General features: G+C 39.5%; 1 protein-coding gene and 1 long non-coding RNA gene across 2 annotated transcripts in view; both read left to right on the top strand.

Moving 5' to 3' along the window:
- The first annotated feature begins 2,498 nt into the window (after nt 1-2,498).
- LOC108445126 lies at nt 2,499-5,021 on the top strand. The gene is made up of 3 exons (XR_001859877.1): nt 2,499-3,144; nt 3,241-3,412; nt 4,246-5,021. It is a non-coding gene; the product is annotated as an uncharacterized LOC108445126 (long non-coding RNA).
- An 11,980-nt stretch (nt 5,022-17,001) lies between these two features.
- The window catches only part of SEMA3D (semaphorin 3D), a gene marked incomplete at its 5' end in the record, with an annotated part of 96,006 nt that continues 95,389 nt past the window's right edge, over nt 17,002-17,618 (top strand). Inside the window, one exon of the mRNA XM_017727957.1 lies at nt 17,002-17,038. Coding sequence (XP_017583446.1) covers nt 17,002-17,038 — 37 coding nt within the window. The remainder of the gene's footprint in view (nt 17,039-17,618) is intronic.

Below are 17,618 nucleotides of genomic sequence, written 5' to 3' on the forward strand. Positions count from 1 at the left end.
AGCAGGGAAGGATGCAGGCAGCCCAGGCAGGAGCGCAGGGCGAAGCGGCAAGGTGGCGGTCAGGGGCACAAGAAGGCAGGATGGTGCGAGGGCAGGAGAGCCAGAAGGCAGGCTGGGGCCAGGGCAAAGGGGGGAGCGAGCGGGAGCAGCCAGCAGTAGTGAACCCCACCCGCCCAAGCGAGCAGCAGCGAGCCCTGACGCAGTTTTTATACCCCCCGGACTCCCAGAGTCCGCCCGCTGACAGGGAACCATCGGCCCCGTCCAACCTTTCTGTGCCGTCCATTGGCGGAGACCTTTCCGTGACCTGATGGGAGAAGCTCCCCCACAGTGTCTCCTGCTGCCTGCTCGTGTCGGGTGTTGCCTGGCGAAGTCACCTCAGAGACAAGGCTGCTTCTAGTTGCCTCTTGCACATGGGGCATGTGCACCCCTCCTCCACATGCCTCTGACAACCATTGTGAAGGCAAATCAAAACTGAATTGGCTCCTCACACTGGGTCTGCCTAGGATGGCATTAACCCACCGCACTGTTAACTATGTGGACAAGTAACATCTCATTAAGTGGAGCATTCATTTAAGAAGATAACTTTGCTGAGTCCAGAACAGTCACAGGCAGGGCTGCCTGGTTTAACTTACTGAGAATTGTTTTTCAAGACAGAGTAAAGAAGAAATTATCTCTGTTAAGTTTCTCCCCTTTCTCTTTAAGCTCTTGTTTTAAACTTTTTTGTAAACATTTCTGTTTAATTCGAGAAGATCCTTTCCACTTTGCCGGTATGTATTGCCTCTTAGGATGCCAGCTAAGCCAAAACCTCCATATCCCAAAAAAGTTCCATGTGTGTTTATAACACCTGACAGTTTCAGCAAGGGGTGTAGCCATTCATGAGTCAATAAGTGATTTCCTAGCAAACAGAGATGCCATTGAGAGCATGATGTTACTTTTCAGAATACTGAATCTGTGCCAATGAAAAAACATGACTACATTGCAATGGTTTCTCTTAGTGTTAAAACAAGAGTAGTAGAGGTAAAACAGGGAAATGAGAGAATGAAGAGGGGTTATTCCTTTCCTCTCCCACCCTCCCAAGCTCTCAACCTAACATCATGATGATGAGGGAGAAGAATTTAAAAGACAAAAGTAGAGGGAAGAAATAAAGAAGACATTAGCAAGGCAAAAAGTCTTGAAATGATTCGCCAGAACAACTCCAAAGTCCTTGAGGAAGTTGAAACCTTCAGAAGACCAATTAATTTAAATTTAAATTTTAAATATATATATATAAAATATATATATATAAATAAGCAAAACCTGTCTTAGGATCAGAGTTCTCAAACTAGAGGCAAAGAGAATGAAAAAGAAGAGGGGGCACATTGCCAGGCAGATTCCCACAAGAAGCAGTGGCAGTTAAGAGTCAAGAAGTTTCTATCTGTCCTAGAAGTAATTTTGATTAGGGGCACAGATGGACCGCACACGCAGAAGCAGAAAACAGGGGCTATAGTTCCTGGGAGCCATAGACCCAAATAATTATTACTGTGTCCTATCCCAAGGCCCCCCCATTGAGAAGCACAGGAAAAAATTAGTTTGAGAATCACTGACCTATCTGGAAAAAAATTTGTTTTATTGCTGCCTAAAGAATAATCACACCCCCCGCTGCTGCCTACAGAGAACTTGTTTGGTGGTGAAACTGGGTGGCCCAGAGCCTAATAAATTACTAAAAGCCTAGAGAAGAGGACTATATTTTCTTTGAGTTATGCCAAAACTATTAAACATTATGTGAATAAGTTACCTCACCTACCGGTCATCATTCTTATCCCAGCAAGAACTATGCCATCAAACAAAAATTCTCTCTTCTTGTCACCGTTACCAGTTCTGCGTCTGAGTACACACGTGTCCTAACCTCATGGCTGTCTCCTAAGCTGAGGATTTCCTTATTCACCTGTGAAACATCCAGTCTTCCTTGTCCTCTGGTATTCTGTCCTCTTCCAGCTGTGTATTTCTGGGCATTTCCTTAAGCCTCATGTCAAACTGTAAATAAACTGTAGTAGTCACACTGTATGGTGCCTCAGAAAACAGACTCTCGAGGCAAAAAGCTCTTATTCATGGCAAAAGCAGGACTAAGCTGAGGCTCTGAACACCTAGGGGTCAAAAGTATTTCCAGAGAAGCATATTAATGTGTGTATAACTACTATACACAGCAGCAGAGTGTATTATATTCAGTGCTTCATTCAAGCTTCTTACTCCCTTTCCATTCTTGCCCAGGGCTAAAAGATAGGCAAGGCTTTGACAATTTCTGCTACTGCATGAATGTTATCCAAAGTGTACAGCATAAATCAGGGCAGAGGATGAATAGTTGATTGTCTCTGTTCTAAATATTATCCTTTCAGTAGTACAGAAGAGGACTCCAAGCCCTGGGGGACTCTTCGGCCATGATTGTTGCAAAAATACATAGTTCTTTTGAAGAAACCAGAATGCTTCCATTAAGTTTTCCATCTCTGAAGTTGCATCTTTATCAAATTTCCAAAGTTACATAATATCCCTTTCTGCTACTAAAAAAAGTGATGTGAATGAAGTTCTTGTACTTTTTTTTTTGTTGGTTAGGCCAATATCCCAGGAAATACAAAGGTTGAGTGTACGTACCATCTGAACTGTGTTCAGGAAACCATCAGCATTTGAGGCCATAATTTTCCCAAGTTAGTCAGAACCCTTTTACTGCCATTAGTTGAGAGGGAAACTAGATGAGGGCTGGTTATGAAGTGGTATATAAAGCACAATGAGTTGAATTGTGTTTTTTATACCTCCCCACATAAGTGATGGGAGAACAAAAGTGGCTTTAAGTTACTTTGGTGCTTTTTATATACCAGACCCTGCCAGAGAGCTGATTAGTCAGTAATGAGTTAGAACCAAGTAGAAGTTGTTGTATGCCAGAGTAAAGTTAATCCACGGGTTTTCTGTTTGGAGTTTCAGTCAAAAGGGAGTTACACAGTTGTGTTAATGTAGTTTGTGTGTGTAGGGAGAGGTTATAATCTGAAATACTGCAGTGGATTTAATTTAATATTTTTTTCAGATACTTATTCTGAATTTGGACAGTGAGAACATCTAAGAGATTCCATGGAAAGTTAATAAAATCTAAAAATTCACTGAGGATTGTGGCATATGGTAATAAATAAATAAATTATTCATTATACTATTCATAAAGTTTATTTAACATTCAAATTTTCAAAATTCTTAACATGACTTCCTTTCCAATTTTAGGACACTGTCAGTGACTATTGCCTTGCATGAAGAGCTGCAGCAGAGACCAAATATATAATCTCTGAAGGCAGGGAAAAACTGGAGGAAGAAACATGGGTGAGACAAACAGAGCTTCAGAGAGGAGTCTGATTTTCAGTGTGGAGCAGGAAATTCAGTCCAGCTATGGTGTTTGGTAATCTTGGCTTATATATAAAATATATATAAATAATAATATAAAAATTATAAGCTCCAGAAATAGTAAAGGAAGTTGAGGTCAAGCAAATGTGTCCTACTGACAGAGGTCTAACTTATTTGTATGTTGTTCCTGCAACCTCCTTTGACATAAACAGAGCAATCACAGGTCAAACAGAGAGCTTCTGCCTTCCAGGCAGAGGTCTGGAGTTTATGGCCTGCCCAATAACCTAAGCACAGAAAAAGTTAAAAAAACCCTGAACCCCTCTAAGCATAAGAGATCACTTTAATGGGTCACCCATGGAATGGGCAATTTTACAGATCTTAAGGGTGACACATCATTTAAGCCTTCACATAGATCTGTAATGGTTCCGTAATCAGCACAAACCAGGCTAAATTTAATTTTATATCTGCTCAATGCCTATCAACACATACAATAGATTTGCTTCCAGCCATGAATATTTTGCCCCCCTTCAAATTCAGAAGCACTGACACATGGCTTGTCTAATACCTGGGAGGTTATAATAAAGAGATAGTTGATGATTGATCTTTTGCAAAATATTCCCTAAAGATTGATCTGATTATATTGCAATCATCTGTTCCCCCCCCCCCCCCCCCCCCCCCCCCAGTTCCTCCTTCAGATCCTTCTGGCATGAATTGTTGGGAAATTCCCAGACAGCAATGAACATTAGTGATGATGTGAGTAGGTTTAGGAATATCACAATTTATAAATTTCTCTTTTATAAATTTATAAAGTCTTCTCAAGCCAGTTTATTTGGCTGTATATGTAACTAATAAGCAGACCATATGTGTGATTATGTCCTCTAATTTCAGTAATTTCAAGATTAGAAATCTAAGCTCCTTCTAGCCCAAAGAGAACAAAATGGACATCCCAGGGACTGATTCACCTTGGCATGAGAGAGGAATATAAGATGGATAAGAACAAGCATCTTCTGGAAGTAGCTTTTCCTCTTTTGTCTAGGAAGGTAGACTAAAGACCACAGCACTGAAGGCAAGGTTGGGTGGGATGAATCTGATTCCACCTGAATATGTCAAGGCAGCACATCAGGTACCAGTAGCTTTCTCCTCACTATCTATTGATAAGGAAAGAGAATATGTCTCATTAAACAGAAGTATGTGCAGATTTTGGTTGGGGTAGAGTTAATTTTCTTCACTGGGGCTGGTATGAGGCTGTGTTTCCGATTTCCCCTGGACACAGGGTTGATGATACAGAGATGTTTTTGTTACTGCTGAGCAGGGCTTACGCAGAGCTTTTCTGCTTTTCATACTGCCATGTTGGTCAGGGGGCTGAGGGTGCATGGGAGGTTGCAAGGAGACACAGCTGGGATAGATGACCCCAACTGACCAAAGGGATATCCCAGACCATACAATACCATGGTCAGCATATAAGGGGAGGGGAAGAAGGGAGAATGGAGGGACACGTTTGGAGTGATGGTGTTTGTCTTCCCAAGTTACTGTTACACATGATAGGGCCCTGCTCACCTGGACATCGCTGAGCACCTGCCTGCCCATGGGAAGAGGGGAGTTAATTCCTTGTTTTGCTTGCATGTGCAGCTTTTGCTTCCTTTATTAAAGTGTCTGTATCACAACCCATGAGTTTCCTGGTTTTTATACCCTTCCAGTTCTATCTCTGATCCTGCTGGTAGGGGAGGAAGTGAGTGGCTATGTGGCTGCAGCTGGGCTTAAGCCGCAACAAGTAAAGGGGAGCTGACACAAAGAGAGTGAGCACTTTCCAAGGATAATATACAAAATCTCTGAATTAGGAACTGCATGTTTCTTAAGACCTTGGGCAATATTTTGGGGTTTGCCTTATCATTCCTAATTTCACAATGTATTATATCTTATAAATATGCTATATTATGTATTAAAATTATCTATAACTGCTTTTGTATACATAAACCTAAAAGAAAAAAATATATATACATATATACATACAGGAATATTACTTTGACACCAAATCTCACATGTATGGTACTGTTATATTGTGTATTAAAATTATCTATAACTCCTTTTGTATACATAAACCTAAAAGAAAAAAAATATATATAGATATATACATACAGGAATATTACATTGACAACAGATCTCACGTGTATGGTACTGAGTCAAGTCAAGAGTCTTATAAAAAACCAAACTTACGTTGAAAGTCAATTCCAGATTCCAACAAATAAAAGACAAATACCAATGTAACCATAGATTCCAAAAATGAGTAACTGAAACATCATTTTGACTAGGATTGCTCTGCCTTGCAAATGAATCCAAGTGATACATTCTTACTATGTCTTCTTGGAAAATATTTGTTCTAATTTAATTACTTCAGAAGAAGGCATTAATTGTTGAAAATAGAGGCTGAGTAATTTATAGAAACAAATCAGAAGAACGGAGGAAAAGTGGAAGAGAGAATTTCTCCAGCACAGAAAGTATTACATGAAACATTTGAAATTTTTACAAGTAAAATCTTCGGTTGAGGATTTAGTCCAGAATTAACTGGCATAATGCCACTGAAATCAAAGTAACTATGGCAGTTTGCATCAGCTGAGGACCTGACCCAGTCTCATTCTGTGAAGTAATATTCTTTTGTCTTCCAGAAAACATTACTATGAATGTATGATATTTTGCAGGTGGATCAGTCTACTAGTATACAATGCAAGTTACAATATATGAATCTAAAGTATCCTCACCATACTTACATATCGTGGTATTGGTCCATCTGGAGTTTTATTTCACCTAACACAGCAAAGCTGAGCAGTTGTTGAATAATTTTTTTATTTAATTTTTAGGTTTTCCTAATGTCTTTTGTTATCAGTCTCTTAATTTTTGCACATACTTGAGTTGTAATTTAATTTACTTTCCAAACTGTCTGAATTCATTTCCATCTGTCTAGCCATCTAGAAGTGGTTCCAGTTGCCCTTTTACTCTTCCTCACAAAACTGGCTGCCTCTCTACTGCTGTTCCACCTACAGCTAATATTTGCTGCTGTCAAAAGGAGAACCTCCATCAATCTGCCAACCAAATACCTGTCCATAAGTACGTGCCTAGTGATCCACAGCTGTTTTGGAAGATATTTTAACCAAAGATAGGTCAGCACTATAATGACATGAGATCTTTGTTTATGCTTTAGAATACATGTTCTTTCTTGTTTCAACTCCCAGGCAAACAGATTGTATCTGCACTGAGTGAAAGTTTAATTACTGATAAACCTTGCCAATAGTGCTTTTACCCTCAGTCATATGTTAAAAAACCCCAGCTATTGACATTTTATTTTGAAGACTTCAGGCACCCAAAAGTTTTACTGCCAATGACTAAGTTGCTGGATATTCCATTTGGAACAAGAAAACAAAACTTGTATTTTGGATGAGAGAAGGTTTCAGAGGAGACCTGTCCGCACACACAAACATACACATGCAGCGTCAAAGCCTCTGTTTACCTTCATCTCTCTGCAGGGAGTAGTCTTAAAATACATCCCAGGACCATTCAGTAAATACAGTTAATTAAATCATTTTGGAGCCAAGGTTTCAAACTATGCTAATTTGTAGTAATATTTATTGCACTGAGTTCTCTTCAGGGATGCCAGATGGATATGCCTTAGCACACATGGAACTGCTCAGACAAAATATCTTCTCCAAAAGGTAAGAATTTGACTGTCTTCTTAACTGATGAGACAATAGAAGACTCAAGCTGTCTTGGAGATAACTGAGCTAGTCTGGAAATACACTTCTGAAACAGCACAAAAAAGAGCAAAGAACACGCATGATACAAGACTTATTAATTTACATCTGCTCTTGAATAGCACAGTTTGTGCTATCACTCAAATATCTTTGACTACCACATAAAATCTGAATTTTTACGACATATTTCGGTGTACTGTGTCTGCAACATGTCATTTGTACAGATGCTAAACCACTCTGGGATATATTTGTCAGGGAAGCGATGGAGCTGGATTCAAATGCTGAAATGGAAGTACAATTGGAATTGGAAAATGTAGGCTGATTGTGAACGTGCAGTTGCATAGTGAAAAAAGACTTCATCAAGCCAGTGTCCGGATATGAAGGCCATTGCAAAGTCACTTGAAAGGTGATGGAGAAAACAGACATTCCTGAGGAACCATAAAATCATAGAATATCCTGAGTTAGAAGGGACACAGAAGGATCATTGAAGTCCAACTCCTGGCCCTGCACACCAATCACACCCTGTGCCTGAGAGTGTTGTCCAAATGCTCCTTGAACTCTGTCAGGCTTGGTGCTGTCACCACTGCCCTGGGGAGCCTGTTCCAGTGCCAAACACCGTCTGGGTGAAAAACCTTTTCTGATATCCAACCTAAACCTCCCCTGACACAACTTCAGTCCATTCCTTCAGGTCCTGTCACTCGTCACCAGCAAAAAGAGATGAGTGCCTGCCCCTCTGCATCCCCTTGTGAGGAAGTTACAAATGATCATGAGGTCTCCCCTCAGTCTCCTCCAGGGTGAACAAGCCAAGTGACCTCAGCTGCTCCTTGTACGGTATCCCCTCCAGGCCCTTCACCATCTTCACTTAACCCTTACTCACAAAGTGTTTCACACGGGAATCATTTAATTAATTGCTAAAATGTAGTAGACAACAGTTAGGAATTGAGAAACTGATTACAAAACTTGAGGTTCCTTGATATTTATTGGATGGGCCTAAAAATTCATGGCAGGGTTCTGATTCAAATATGCCTTACCCTTAGTATCTGACACTAATGCTGAAGCCTTTGTGCCTTATTTTTGTAAGAGCATACTGGTATATTTAATGACCCCTGAGCTCTAAGCATAACATCATCTCTGGCAGAACAAATTCCTGAGCATCCAACTCTGCTTTTGATTTGGTTCAGAGTGAAAAATGCAGCAGTTTTTTGACCTTTTTTACTAGCAAGTGAAAGAAAATCACTTTGAAAGAGCTCTTTCGAGGTCTAGAATTGCATTGTATATTCAATATGTATGCAACGACCTTCTGCAAGAGAACAATATGTTTTTTAAGTACTGTACGAGACTGGGCACATAATCAACACCCAGAGGAGAATCAGAAAGAGCAGAAACATCCTGAACTAGTTGCTGTGTGTTGTGCAGACAAAGACACAACATATCTAGAACAGGGTCGAGTGCATGGAACAGAGCAGAGGTCATTTGAAAATCACCTGGACTTTCCCCTGGTTTGAGAGCCTGGTACACAGGAAGTTTTAGATTACATAGTAGGAAAAAAGTCTTCACTGAGACAGTGGTCAGGCATTGGAATAAGCTGCCCAGGGCAGTGGTAGAAGTGCCATCCCTGAAAGTGTTCAAAGAAAGCATTTGGATACGACACTTGGGGACATCATTTAGTGGTGAACAGGGTGGTGCTGTGTTACGGGTTGTGCTCAGTTGTAGAGGTCTTTTCCAGCCTTAATGATTCTAAGTGATCAGTTTTGCTCTCCATACTACCATTAGTGTTCAGGTGCCTGTAAAGATAGCAATGGCCTGGAGTGAGCAAGCAATTGATTTATCTAACACAGGCTCTGAAAGCACCTTGCTTCTGGAGATCAAGAAATCTGAAGGAGAAAAGGTGGTAAGAGGGTCATTGAACAGGCAGTGAGCAGCAAGACTAAAGATGAAGAATGGCCAAGCACAAGAAGAAAACCTTCATGATAAATGAAGATGGGTTTTTCCACTTTAAAATATTCAGAACAGGACTGCACTGGAGTCCTTTTTCTGTTATCAACTAGAGTCTCATAAAAAAACTTTTGTAACCCTTGGTCAGCAAAATCATCTGTGTAGGAGCCATTTTTTTTTCCTGTGACAGTCTCCCAGATCATAACCCAAGATAGTGCTACTGTTTTAATGAAAGCAGAGAGAGTAATATTTAAAAGGAGTAAAAATGAATGTGGAAACAACATTCAGAGGAAAAATTTTTCATTATTTGATGTTTTGAAAGAAAGGACATTGGAAGATGTGAGTGTACTTCTTATTAAACAAAACTCAGAAAGCATTAGAATAATTTTCTTTAGCCTGACAAAAGTATTGGAAAAAGACAGATCAAATTCTGTTTACCACAAAGCAGTATCTACAGCAAAAAGAATTCAATAATACATGTCTTTAAAAAAAAAAAACAATTGGAACACATAGAAAACTGAATAAAGCCAGAAAATGAAATGAAACGATTTTTTATAAGTTGTTTTGAAAGACTAGCTTAATTTCCATTTCTTAAGTATTTTTGGGGGTTTTGGTTTGGTTTTTTTCATTTAATGCTTGCCGCAATGCGTATTATTCTCTTCTGAAACAGGGGCTTCTGGCCACTTAAACAAAACTAATTATATTGCTCTGCTGATGCTAAGGATAGTTATAAGCAGTCTGACCTGAAAAAAAAAATCTCTTTTTTTTCACAGATTTTAGATTATAAAGTTTGTTTCTCTTCTGATGGAGAAGGAAGTCAAATCAAACCTGGCAAAACTTCTTCAGAGGTGGGGAAAAGGAGACAAGGAGAGGGGGAGATAGAGGAAAAAGGCCTAGAGTAGAACTGCCAACAATGTGGAGGATAAGTTTCTTATCTGGCATGAAAGGAACCAAGCCTCATGTTCCTCTTCTGAATTGGGCAGATTGCCCCCAGTTCTGGCCTTTATGGGTTTGACATTCCTACATAAAAATTAAATCCTGAACCCAAGAAGCTAGTTCAACAAAAGTTTTGTCACTTCAGAGTAAAAGAACAAATTATATACTTACGTTTTGTGGATAATAATCTTTGTTTCAAGCTGTGTTGAAAATCAAGGTATTATCATTTAAATGCTAAGGATAATCAGGACATCTGTTTCATAGGAGGACAGGTAGAGGACAGAAAATAAAGAGGTATTTAAAAATTAGGAATATAACTTGAGATTTCTTCAATGGAAAGGTTTACTTAATATCCACTCTATAAATTCTGTTTATGGCTGCCTGGACAAATGTGCGGGGGTTTTTTATTGTTTTTTTTTAATTTTTTTTTTCCTGTTTATTTTTTACTCTGAAGTGTTTATTTCTCCCCACTGAGCCTAAATGACTAGTTCAGGTGAAGATGTACTTACCAGGCACTGAAACCTGGTGAGGTGCATCCAATATTGAATTATCCTCTAATCATTGCATAGTCAGCAAATGTCTTTTGAAAGCCAGTTTCAAATGAAAATCCAATTTAGAGATTCAAAATGACCTTAGGAAGGAAGACTGTCTTCTCTGGGTTATACAGATAACCCAGGAAGACTTTTGCTAAGTTAAATTTAGACTTGCAGTAGCTTAAATTTTGATATCTATAAAACCAACCAAATAAACTAATCACCAAAAGAAAATGAAATCCAAAAGCCTACCCATGGTCAAAACTGTACATTTAAAACACTTTTGATTATACCAATTATACTGGCTAAAACTTGTTACCATCTGAAATATTTTTAGCTAAATGATTGAGAATTATGCTAAAGGCAGACAGGGAATAGTCTTTTCAGAGTCTCAAATAATGTTTCAGCACCTTGTACTCCACCTAAAATAGCCCTCCATGAAATCAACTTATCAGTCCGTCACCTCCAAGAGGTGTGCAAGTACTACAGTAATTTTACAAGTAGTTGTTCAAAGGGAGAGAGAAATGGACCAAACAGCTTATTTCAGTGCCTAGTCCATCCTGATATTTTGTTTTTACCATACAATTTTCCTTTCACTATTACTTTACATAGCTGGGCTGTCAGCTGGAGTTGAAGCTGCAATGAAATGCATGTTTGTTATAGTCAGTTTAATGCAATTCCGGCCCCTAAAGCTATACAAAGATTTCTCTGAGACCTCTTTCAGTTCCATTTACCTCTCTGTTTTAATTTTTCCATCTGGAATAGCTTGTTTCTTCTCAGTCCAAGTAGTAGTCTGAAATTATTTTTTCCCTAGAAAATCCAATCTTCAAAAATAAGGGATGGCATTTTGCATTATTAAAAAGGCTTACCACTGAATCACAAACACATCATGACTGAAGGATTTGGATGGCAGACACTTGAAATATAATAGGTAGGTCAGAGACTTGTTGGCAAACAAGTGCAAACTCCACATATTTCACATCAGCCCATTTCTCAAGCCTGTCAAGGTCAAATGATAGCCATCAGTCATACTGGGGGATGCCAGACATTGCAGAGAAGTTCTTCATAACAGTGCTGCAGGAAAGTAAACCTATTTCCCTGTAGAAAATTTGCATAACCTGCAAGAAGAAAAGGCTTACCATTCTCCCCTTTGAATGAAATTTGTAGTGGAAATGGAGCATTAGAGTGCTGTGAGGATGGAGCAGCATTAGGGGCAAAAGCTGGGGCAGCTGCTCTATCCCAGTGCTAGGAGACAGCAAATACCAGAAGAGGTAAAACTCCGTTTTCCAAACATCTGTCTCCCTTAATGTGGGACTGGCTAATGGAAGCAGAATCCTTTGGCTGTGGAAGGCAGTATCTGACACTTGCACTTATTTTGTCACCGTCTCAGTGTTGAATCATAGAATCAATTCTATCATTTCACTGCTGTCCTTCTACAGACTACTGTCCAATATTTACCCAGGAAACAGAGCTACAAAGTGGAATTTCTTCTGTACCACTGCACAATTCAACATAACCACTCTGAGTCTGTCCCAGTGACTTTGGGAAACAGCCATTAAATCCCAAAGTGATCTTAGCCCTGCCGTTGGGTTTTTGGTGCATGAGCCCACTGAGTTCCACAGTGCTCACATGCAGCTCCTCGCTGAGCAGGGAGTGCCAAACAGCACTGTGCTGCAATGATGTTTGCTAGTCTTAGTACTCTTACATTCACTGAGGAGACCACAAGAAATAGTGATTTAAACCATCAAGCACAGAAGAGATTACAGCACTAGAGTGCAATCTGAGAGAGCTGGATATTTTTTGAGCCCTTGGCATTTGTTGCTTATATCATACAAAGAAAGTTGCTCAATCTCTTCCTTCTCTGCCAAATGTGTATTCTACTTTTTTGTCCCAAACTGGGAGCTAAGGAGGAGTTTTTTCTTGTTGAAGATGTGCTCAAATACTCAAATAACTCATGTTAGAGTAAGAATCAGAGGGGCAACAACAAACAAGATTCTTCTGTGGAAACTTCAGATAGTGTGGAGTAAATGAGGCATAATCTTATACTGAAGGGCAACAAATGGAAAGAAATCTCAGCAATCTCAGTCATGGAATACTGCTCATCCTGTGCTCTGCTGGATGCAGCTGTACTGCAGGAAAGAGAGGCTCACACAATACAACAGGATTGAAATCCACTTGTGCAAGGCGGCATGTAATGATCTGATTCTGAGTCCTGTTGACAGGTCAAAGCAGGGGCTTGACATGGACTGTGTTATTCATACTTTTACTCTCTCTGGTCATGCCTACAAGCCAGAGCAGTTTAGTACTTAGGTTGGTTTATTATTTTTGCTCTTAGCCCACGAAAGGGTTTTGTAATATTATCCATTTGTCTTGCAAATAATGTCCATTTCCAGGTAATTATTTGTTCTTTGAATGTAGTATATAAGTCCAGATGGAGATGTTTTCTTACAATGATTATTTCATACCACTTATGACCAAATTTTGTTCTGTTTTACTCAATACAGAAATTAGGTGAAATACAGTATTCTTCTTACATCTGTGTTCATTGGCATGAATAAGAGTTTTCCACATGCAGGTAGATCAGGAGTCAAACCTTGCAAAAATAATTACATGAGTACAAGCCCCATAGCAGTTTGCAGTGCTGTTGAGGTATTTTCTTCCTGATTCATTGGCAATGTGGAAAACAAAAGTACTAGCTAGGCAGTGGCTAAGGATTACAGGTCCTGTTACAGGCCCTATTTCTAAACTACTGGAGTAATCTATGAATCTAAAATACTCCAAAGAACACAGTTGCTTCTTTTCTTTGCCAGCTGCAAGTTTCCAAGTGCTCAGTCTGCCAGTCAATAATTTATTTTCTTTTGAATTCTATTACTTCATTAAAATGCTTATAATATTTTTGGCTTGTTACATTTATTTTAATTCTTTAACTATGATTCTTGATCTAGCATGACCGTTGAGTCCAATCAAGCTTCTGTTGGTTTGTTTTTCAAAGGCAGTTGACCAAGGCCAGACCACTTAAAAAAAAAAAAAGTAATACTCAATTTATGCTGGTTTTTTTTTTTTTCAATTTTCTCATAAATATCAGAAAACAAAATTATTACCTTCTTACTTTCCTAAGTCAAAGCTGGAAAAATGGAGAAGAAAAAGGGTGTAAAACTTAAAAAAAACCCAGTTGCAGCAAGTAGTTACAGATACACTCTTCAAAGTTGTCAGTGAATCCAACACGTTTTTGAATTAGCTCTGCTTTTCCTGTAATGCAGAAAAAAAATCTTAGTGCCAGGTTACACTTGTATTTGAATTCAACTCAGGATATTACCCAGAAATCCAAACCAAGTGTGATTATTGATAGTCTCAGCATGTGTAGTGGAAGACAGCTGAGTGATAATGGATTTGTGTATATTATGGTATCTCATCAAGTAGTATGGTACCTCATCAAGTATTGGATGTATTTGTTCCTCCTGCTATTTATCTCTGGCATGCCAAAAAAACATCTTGAGTACTTTAAGATGTGAAGCATGATGTATTTCCTCTCCAAGGAGCATGCTTTCCTCATTAGCATGAGGAGCACTTGCACACGCAGGGGGAGGGATTCTAGGGATCTAGGTCAGGTGGAGCTACACAGTTTTACACATTAACACTTACTGTACTGTACCACTGACATTATCTACAGCAAAATGATCACCCTTCTACGAGATGGGGAGAAAGCACCACAAACCAGTGTTTGAAGCATTAAAATCTTTTCCTTTTGTAAGTTAATAGATTAAATTATCTACGGAGGTAACTGCAGCAAGAGATACGAGTAAGGATGAGTTCAAACAGCTACTTATCCATGTGCACTGCAATGCTTATACAACACAGGATGAGCAGTCTTGTCACAGGGATATTTCTCCAAATGCCTAAATGGTTCAATCACTGCAGTGAGGATACTCATGCATTTGACAAAATTCAGATCTGCCTTTTAGATCAGATCTCTGAGACTTTCAAGATCTGTCATCACAATGACTATTGTGTACCCAAGCTGCAAGAACATCACTAGAAACTTAGGGCCTTCATGCAGGAAGACAACACTGCAAAAGGCTTATCATCCTCTGTCAGATCAGTACAAATACCCTGAAAATCCCCATGATAATGTCATGGCAGATGTGTTGTTTTGGAGATGAACGTGTGGCTTCTGGAAGCTTGAAGAAACAGACAGCTGTGATTAATATGAATCCTATCTCTCTTGGAAAATGATACTGGTAACGAAAAATGTGTTGGAAGAGGATGTATCTGAGGGATGAAAAGTTTTAGGGAAAGGATCCCAGGTTTAATTTTCTGTGCTAGTACTGTCCATGAGACCCTTTCAGAAAAGCCCGGAGTACTGGCCCTGGGACAAACTCTCAGCAGCACGTGCATGACCTCTGGTTTTCCATTCCCATACTATCACCTCTTTCCCCCGAGCAGTGGCTGTCCACAATATACCCTCCTCCCACCTTCCACTAGAATACTCTGGGGTGAAAATGGGGATCCAGTATTTATACCCCATCTGTAAATTTCTGTGGTTGGTACTGTGAACAAAGCAGTAACAAAATGCTGCTACCAGCAGATCGACGATGGGGCAGCCATGCCTGGGGCAGCACTGTCTAAACCACAGTAAGGGTATGGAGCATGGAGGTGGCACCTGGGACCTGTTTTGTTTTTTTTTTAAAACCTTTTTGGTTTAAAAGATCATGGATGGCATATAGAGGCTACTGCTCCTGCTCAGCAGTGAACCAGCATCATGAAAGTGATGGGGTTCTGCACAGGAAGGACAAAATGTATGTTGGAGTCCAGAGGCCACAAAGATGATTTGTGGGAACACCTTTCCTATGAGGAAAGGGTTAGGGGATTGTTCACCCTGGAGAAAAGAAGGCTTCAAAGCAATCTTATAGTGCCCTTCCAGAGACTAAAAGGGGTCTACGAGAAAACTGGAGAGGGGCTTTTTCCAAGTACATGTAGAGATAGGAAAAGGGGGAATGGCTTTAAACTCTAAGAGAGTAGATTCAGATAGATATAAGGAAGAAATTATTTTCTGTAAGGGTGGTTAGGCACTGGCACATGTTGCCAGAGAAGCTGTGGATACGTCATCCCTGAAGTGCTCAAGACCAGGTTGGATGGGGTTTTGCGCAACCTGATCTAGTGGAAAGTGTCCCTATCTGTGGCAGGGGGATTGAAACTAGGTGATCTGTAATGTCCCTTTCAACCCCAAGCATTCAATGATTCAGTGATTTTAAAGTGTAGCTACTCTGATAATAGTCACTAGTTTCTTCTTTATTCCCTGTTCACTAGGATAAAACATAGTTCTCTGTCCATATTCACTTATCTTATGGGGGTCAACAGTGCAGATATAAAATCTAAACAGCTTTCTTGGCCTTGGTCTGAGAAGCATTAGTACAGAGAGCAAAGGAAATGACTCCTAGTTGAGAAGTGGGAACAGACTCCTATGTTCCTCTTTTGCTATCATACATAGGGAAAAAGTACATTTTGGTTTCTGGACCGATGACTTCCCAGGAGCTTATACTGATTAAAAACAATCACTTACAGCAAAAAGAAATCCAAAAGCCTATAAATACTTATGTCAGAGTCAAAGCCACAGAAAGATGAGTATGAAAAAAATAAGTTTAAAAAAAAAAAAAAGCAAGTACAATGGCTGGCATGTGAGGCAGAGTGAATTCCATACTGCACTCAACCCCACTATGAGGATTCTGCAATGGGAAAAGGTGATGCAACAGAAGACTTTTGGAAAGATACCCAAAGGAAGAAGAGACCTTCTTGCTTTCTGTGTGCACAAAAAATTCTAGGTTGTGCTTTTTCCACCTTCCCGGATGGGAGAGGAGCCTCTCTGTGCCAAAGGTTGAAACAATACATGGTGTTGGTGCAGAAGTAAGTGTTGTTCCCAGGGTGTCTTCTGTTTTGCTGCAGGACTGTAACGCTCTGTGTTGTATCTGATACAAATAAACCTCTTTGCAAGGTACTTCAGTCACAGGAAAGGAGACAACAGCTACTATTGACTTCCCACAGATCTTCCCTATTCACGTTCTTCTAATCAAGACAACATTCAGCTTTCTTTTCTCTTCCACTGAAAGAAGGGATGCAGCTTGCTCAAGCGGCTGCAAATTTCATTGATTTAAAGTCTTGACAGCTGTACTCTGTATAAACCTTAAAAGGACTCCAGCTCACTTTCAATGTTCAGGGACAACACAGGGACACAGCAATATAGCCCAGAGGTAGGCACTTCCAGTGGATATTTTAAGTTTACTAATGGCATGTGGTGCTCAGAAAAAGGAATTAAATTCTATAGTTTTGAATAAATGGTGGAGGTTTTTCCTTCCTGAAGACATGGAAGAATTGTCATAATTACGCCACATTAGCTACATCTGGACAAAACTTGTCTTAAGATGTGTATTCAAATTTGATTTATGTGACATGATGTATGTATGTATGTATGTCAGGAGATGTCTGTAAATATAATTTAAAAAAAAAATATTATACCTAATACTTACAGGCTCTATAAAGGTATGTAAAATAAAATCTCCTTCAGAAAAAAAGAAACATTAAGAAAATTAATGTCCTGTGTGACTCACCCAGTGTAGAGACACTCATATGATGCATCTCATATTTGGTGTTATATGTAATTACACATATACAAAACACATTTTGGATACTCCATACAGTTTGAAAGAGTAACACACTTTAAAATATTCTAGATACAGTCTGCTTCTCAGACATTTCTGAACAATAGAGCAGCACTAATCAGCCTAGCTCAAAGAATGCTTTTTTAAAAGCAGCTGTGGATTTCACTTTGTGATTAGAAAGGAATTCCCATCCCCTGCATCTTCATTAGTCACAGAGGTTTGAGACTCTCACACTGTGTGCAATCCTATGTTGCAGAGAGATTTCCTTCAGCCTAAACAGAGGGTTCAGAAAGAGGAAGAGTGTCATAGTTCAGTAGAGTTTGGGTTTTTTGTGAGAGGTCTCCATCAGCCACGGAAGTGGTTCTCTTGCAAGGAGGTGCTTACAGCTACCTCTATGACCTGACAGAACCTATCAACTGGCTAGTTTGAATATTGGCAACTTTTTAAGCCACTTAAGAAGC

The sequence above is a fragment of the Corvus brachyrhynchos genome, unplaced genomic scaffold, assembly GCF_000691975.1.
Source record: "Corvus brachyrhynchos isolate BGI_N302 unplaced genomic scaffold, ASM69197v1 scaffold50, whole genome shotgun sequence".
NCBI classification, from domain to species: domain Eukaryota; kingdom Metazoa; phylum Chordata; class Aves; order Passeriformes; family Corvidae; genus Corvus; species Corvus brachyrhynchos.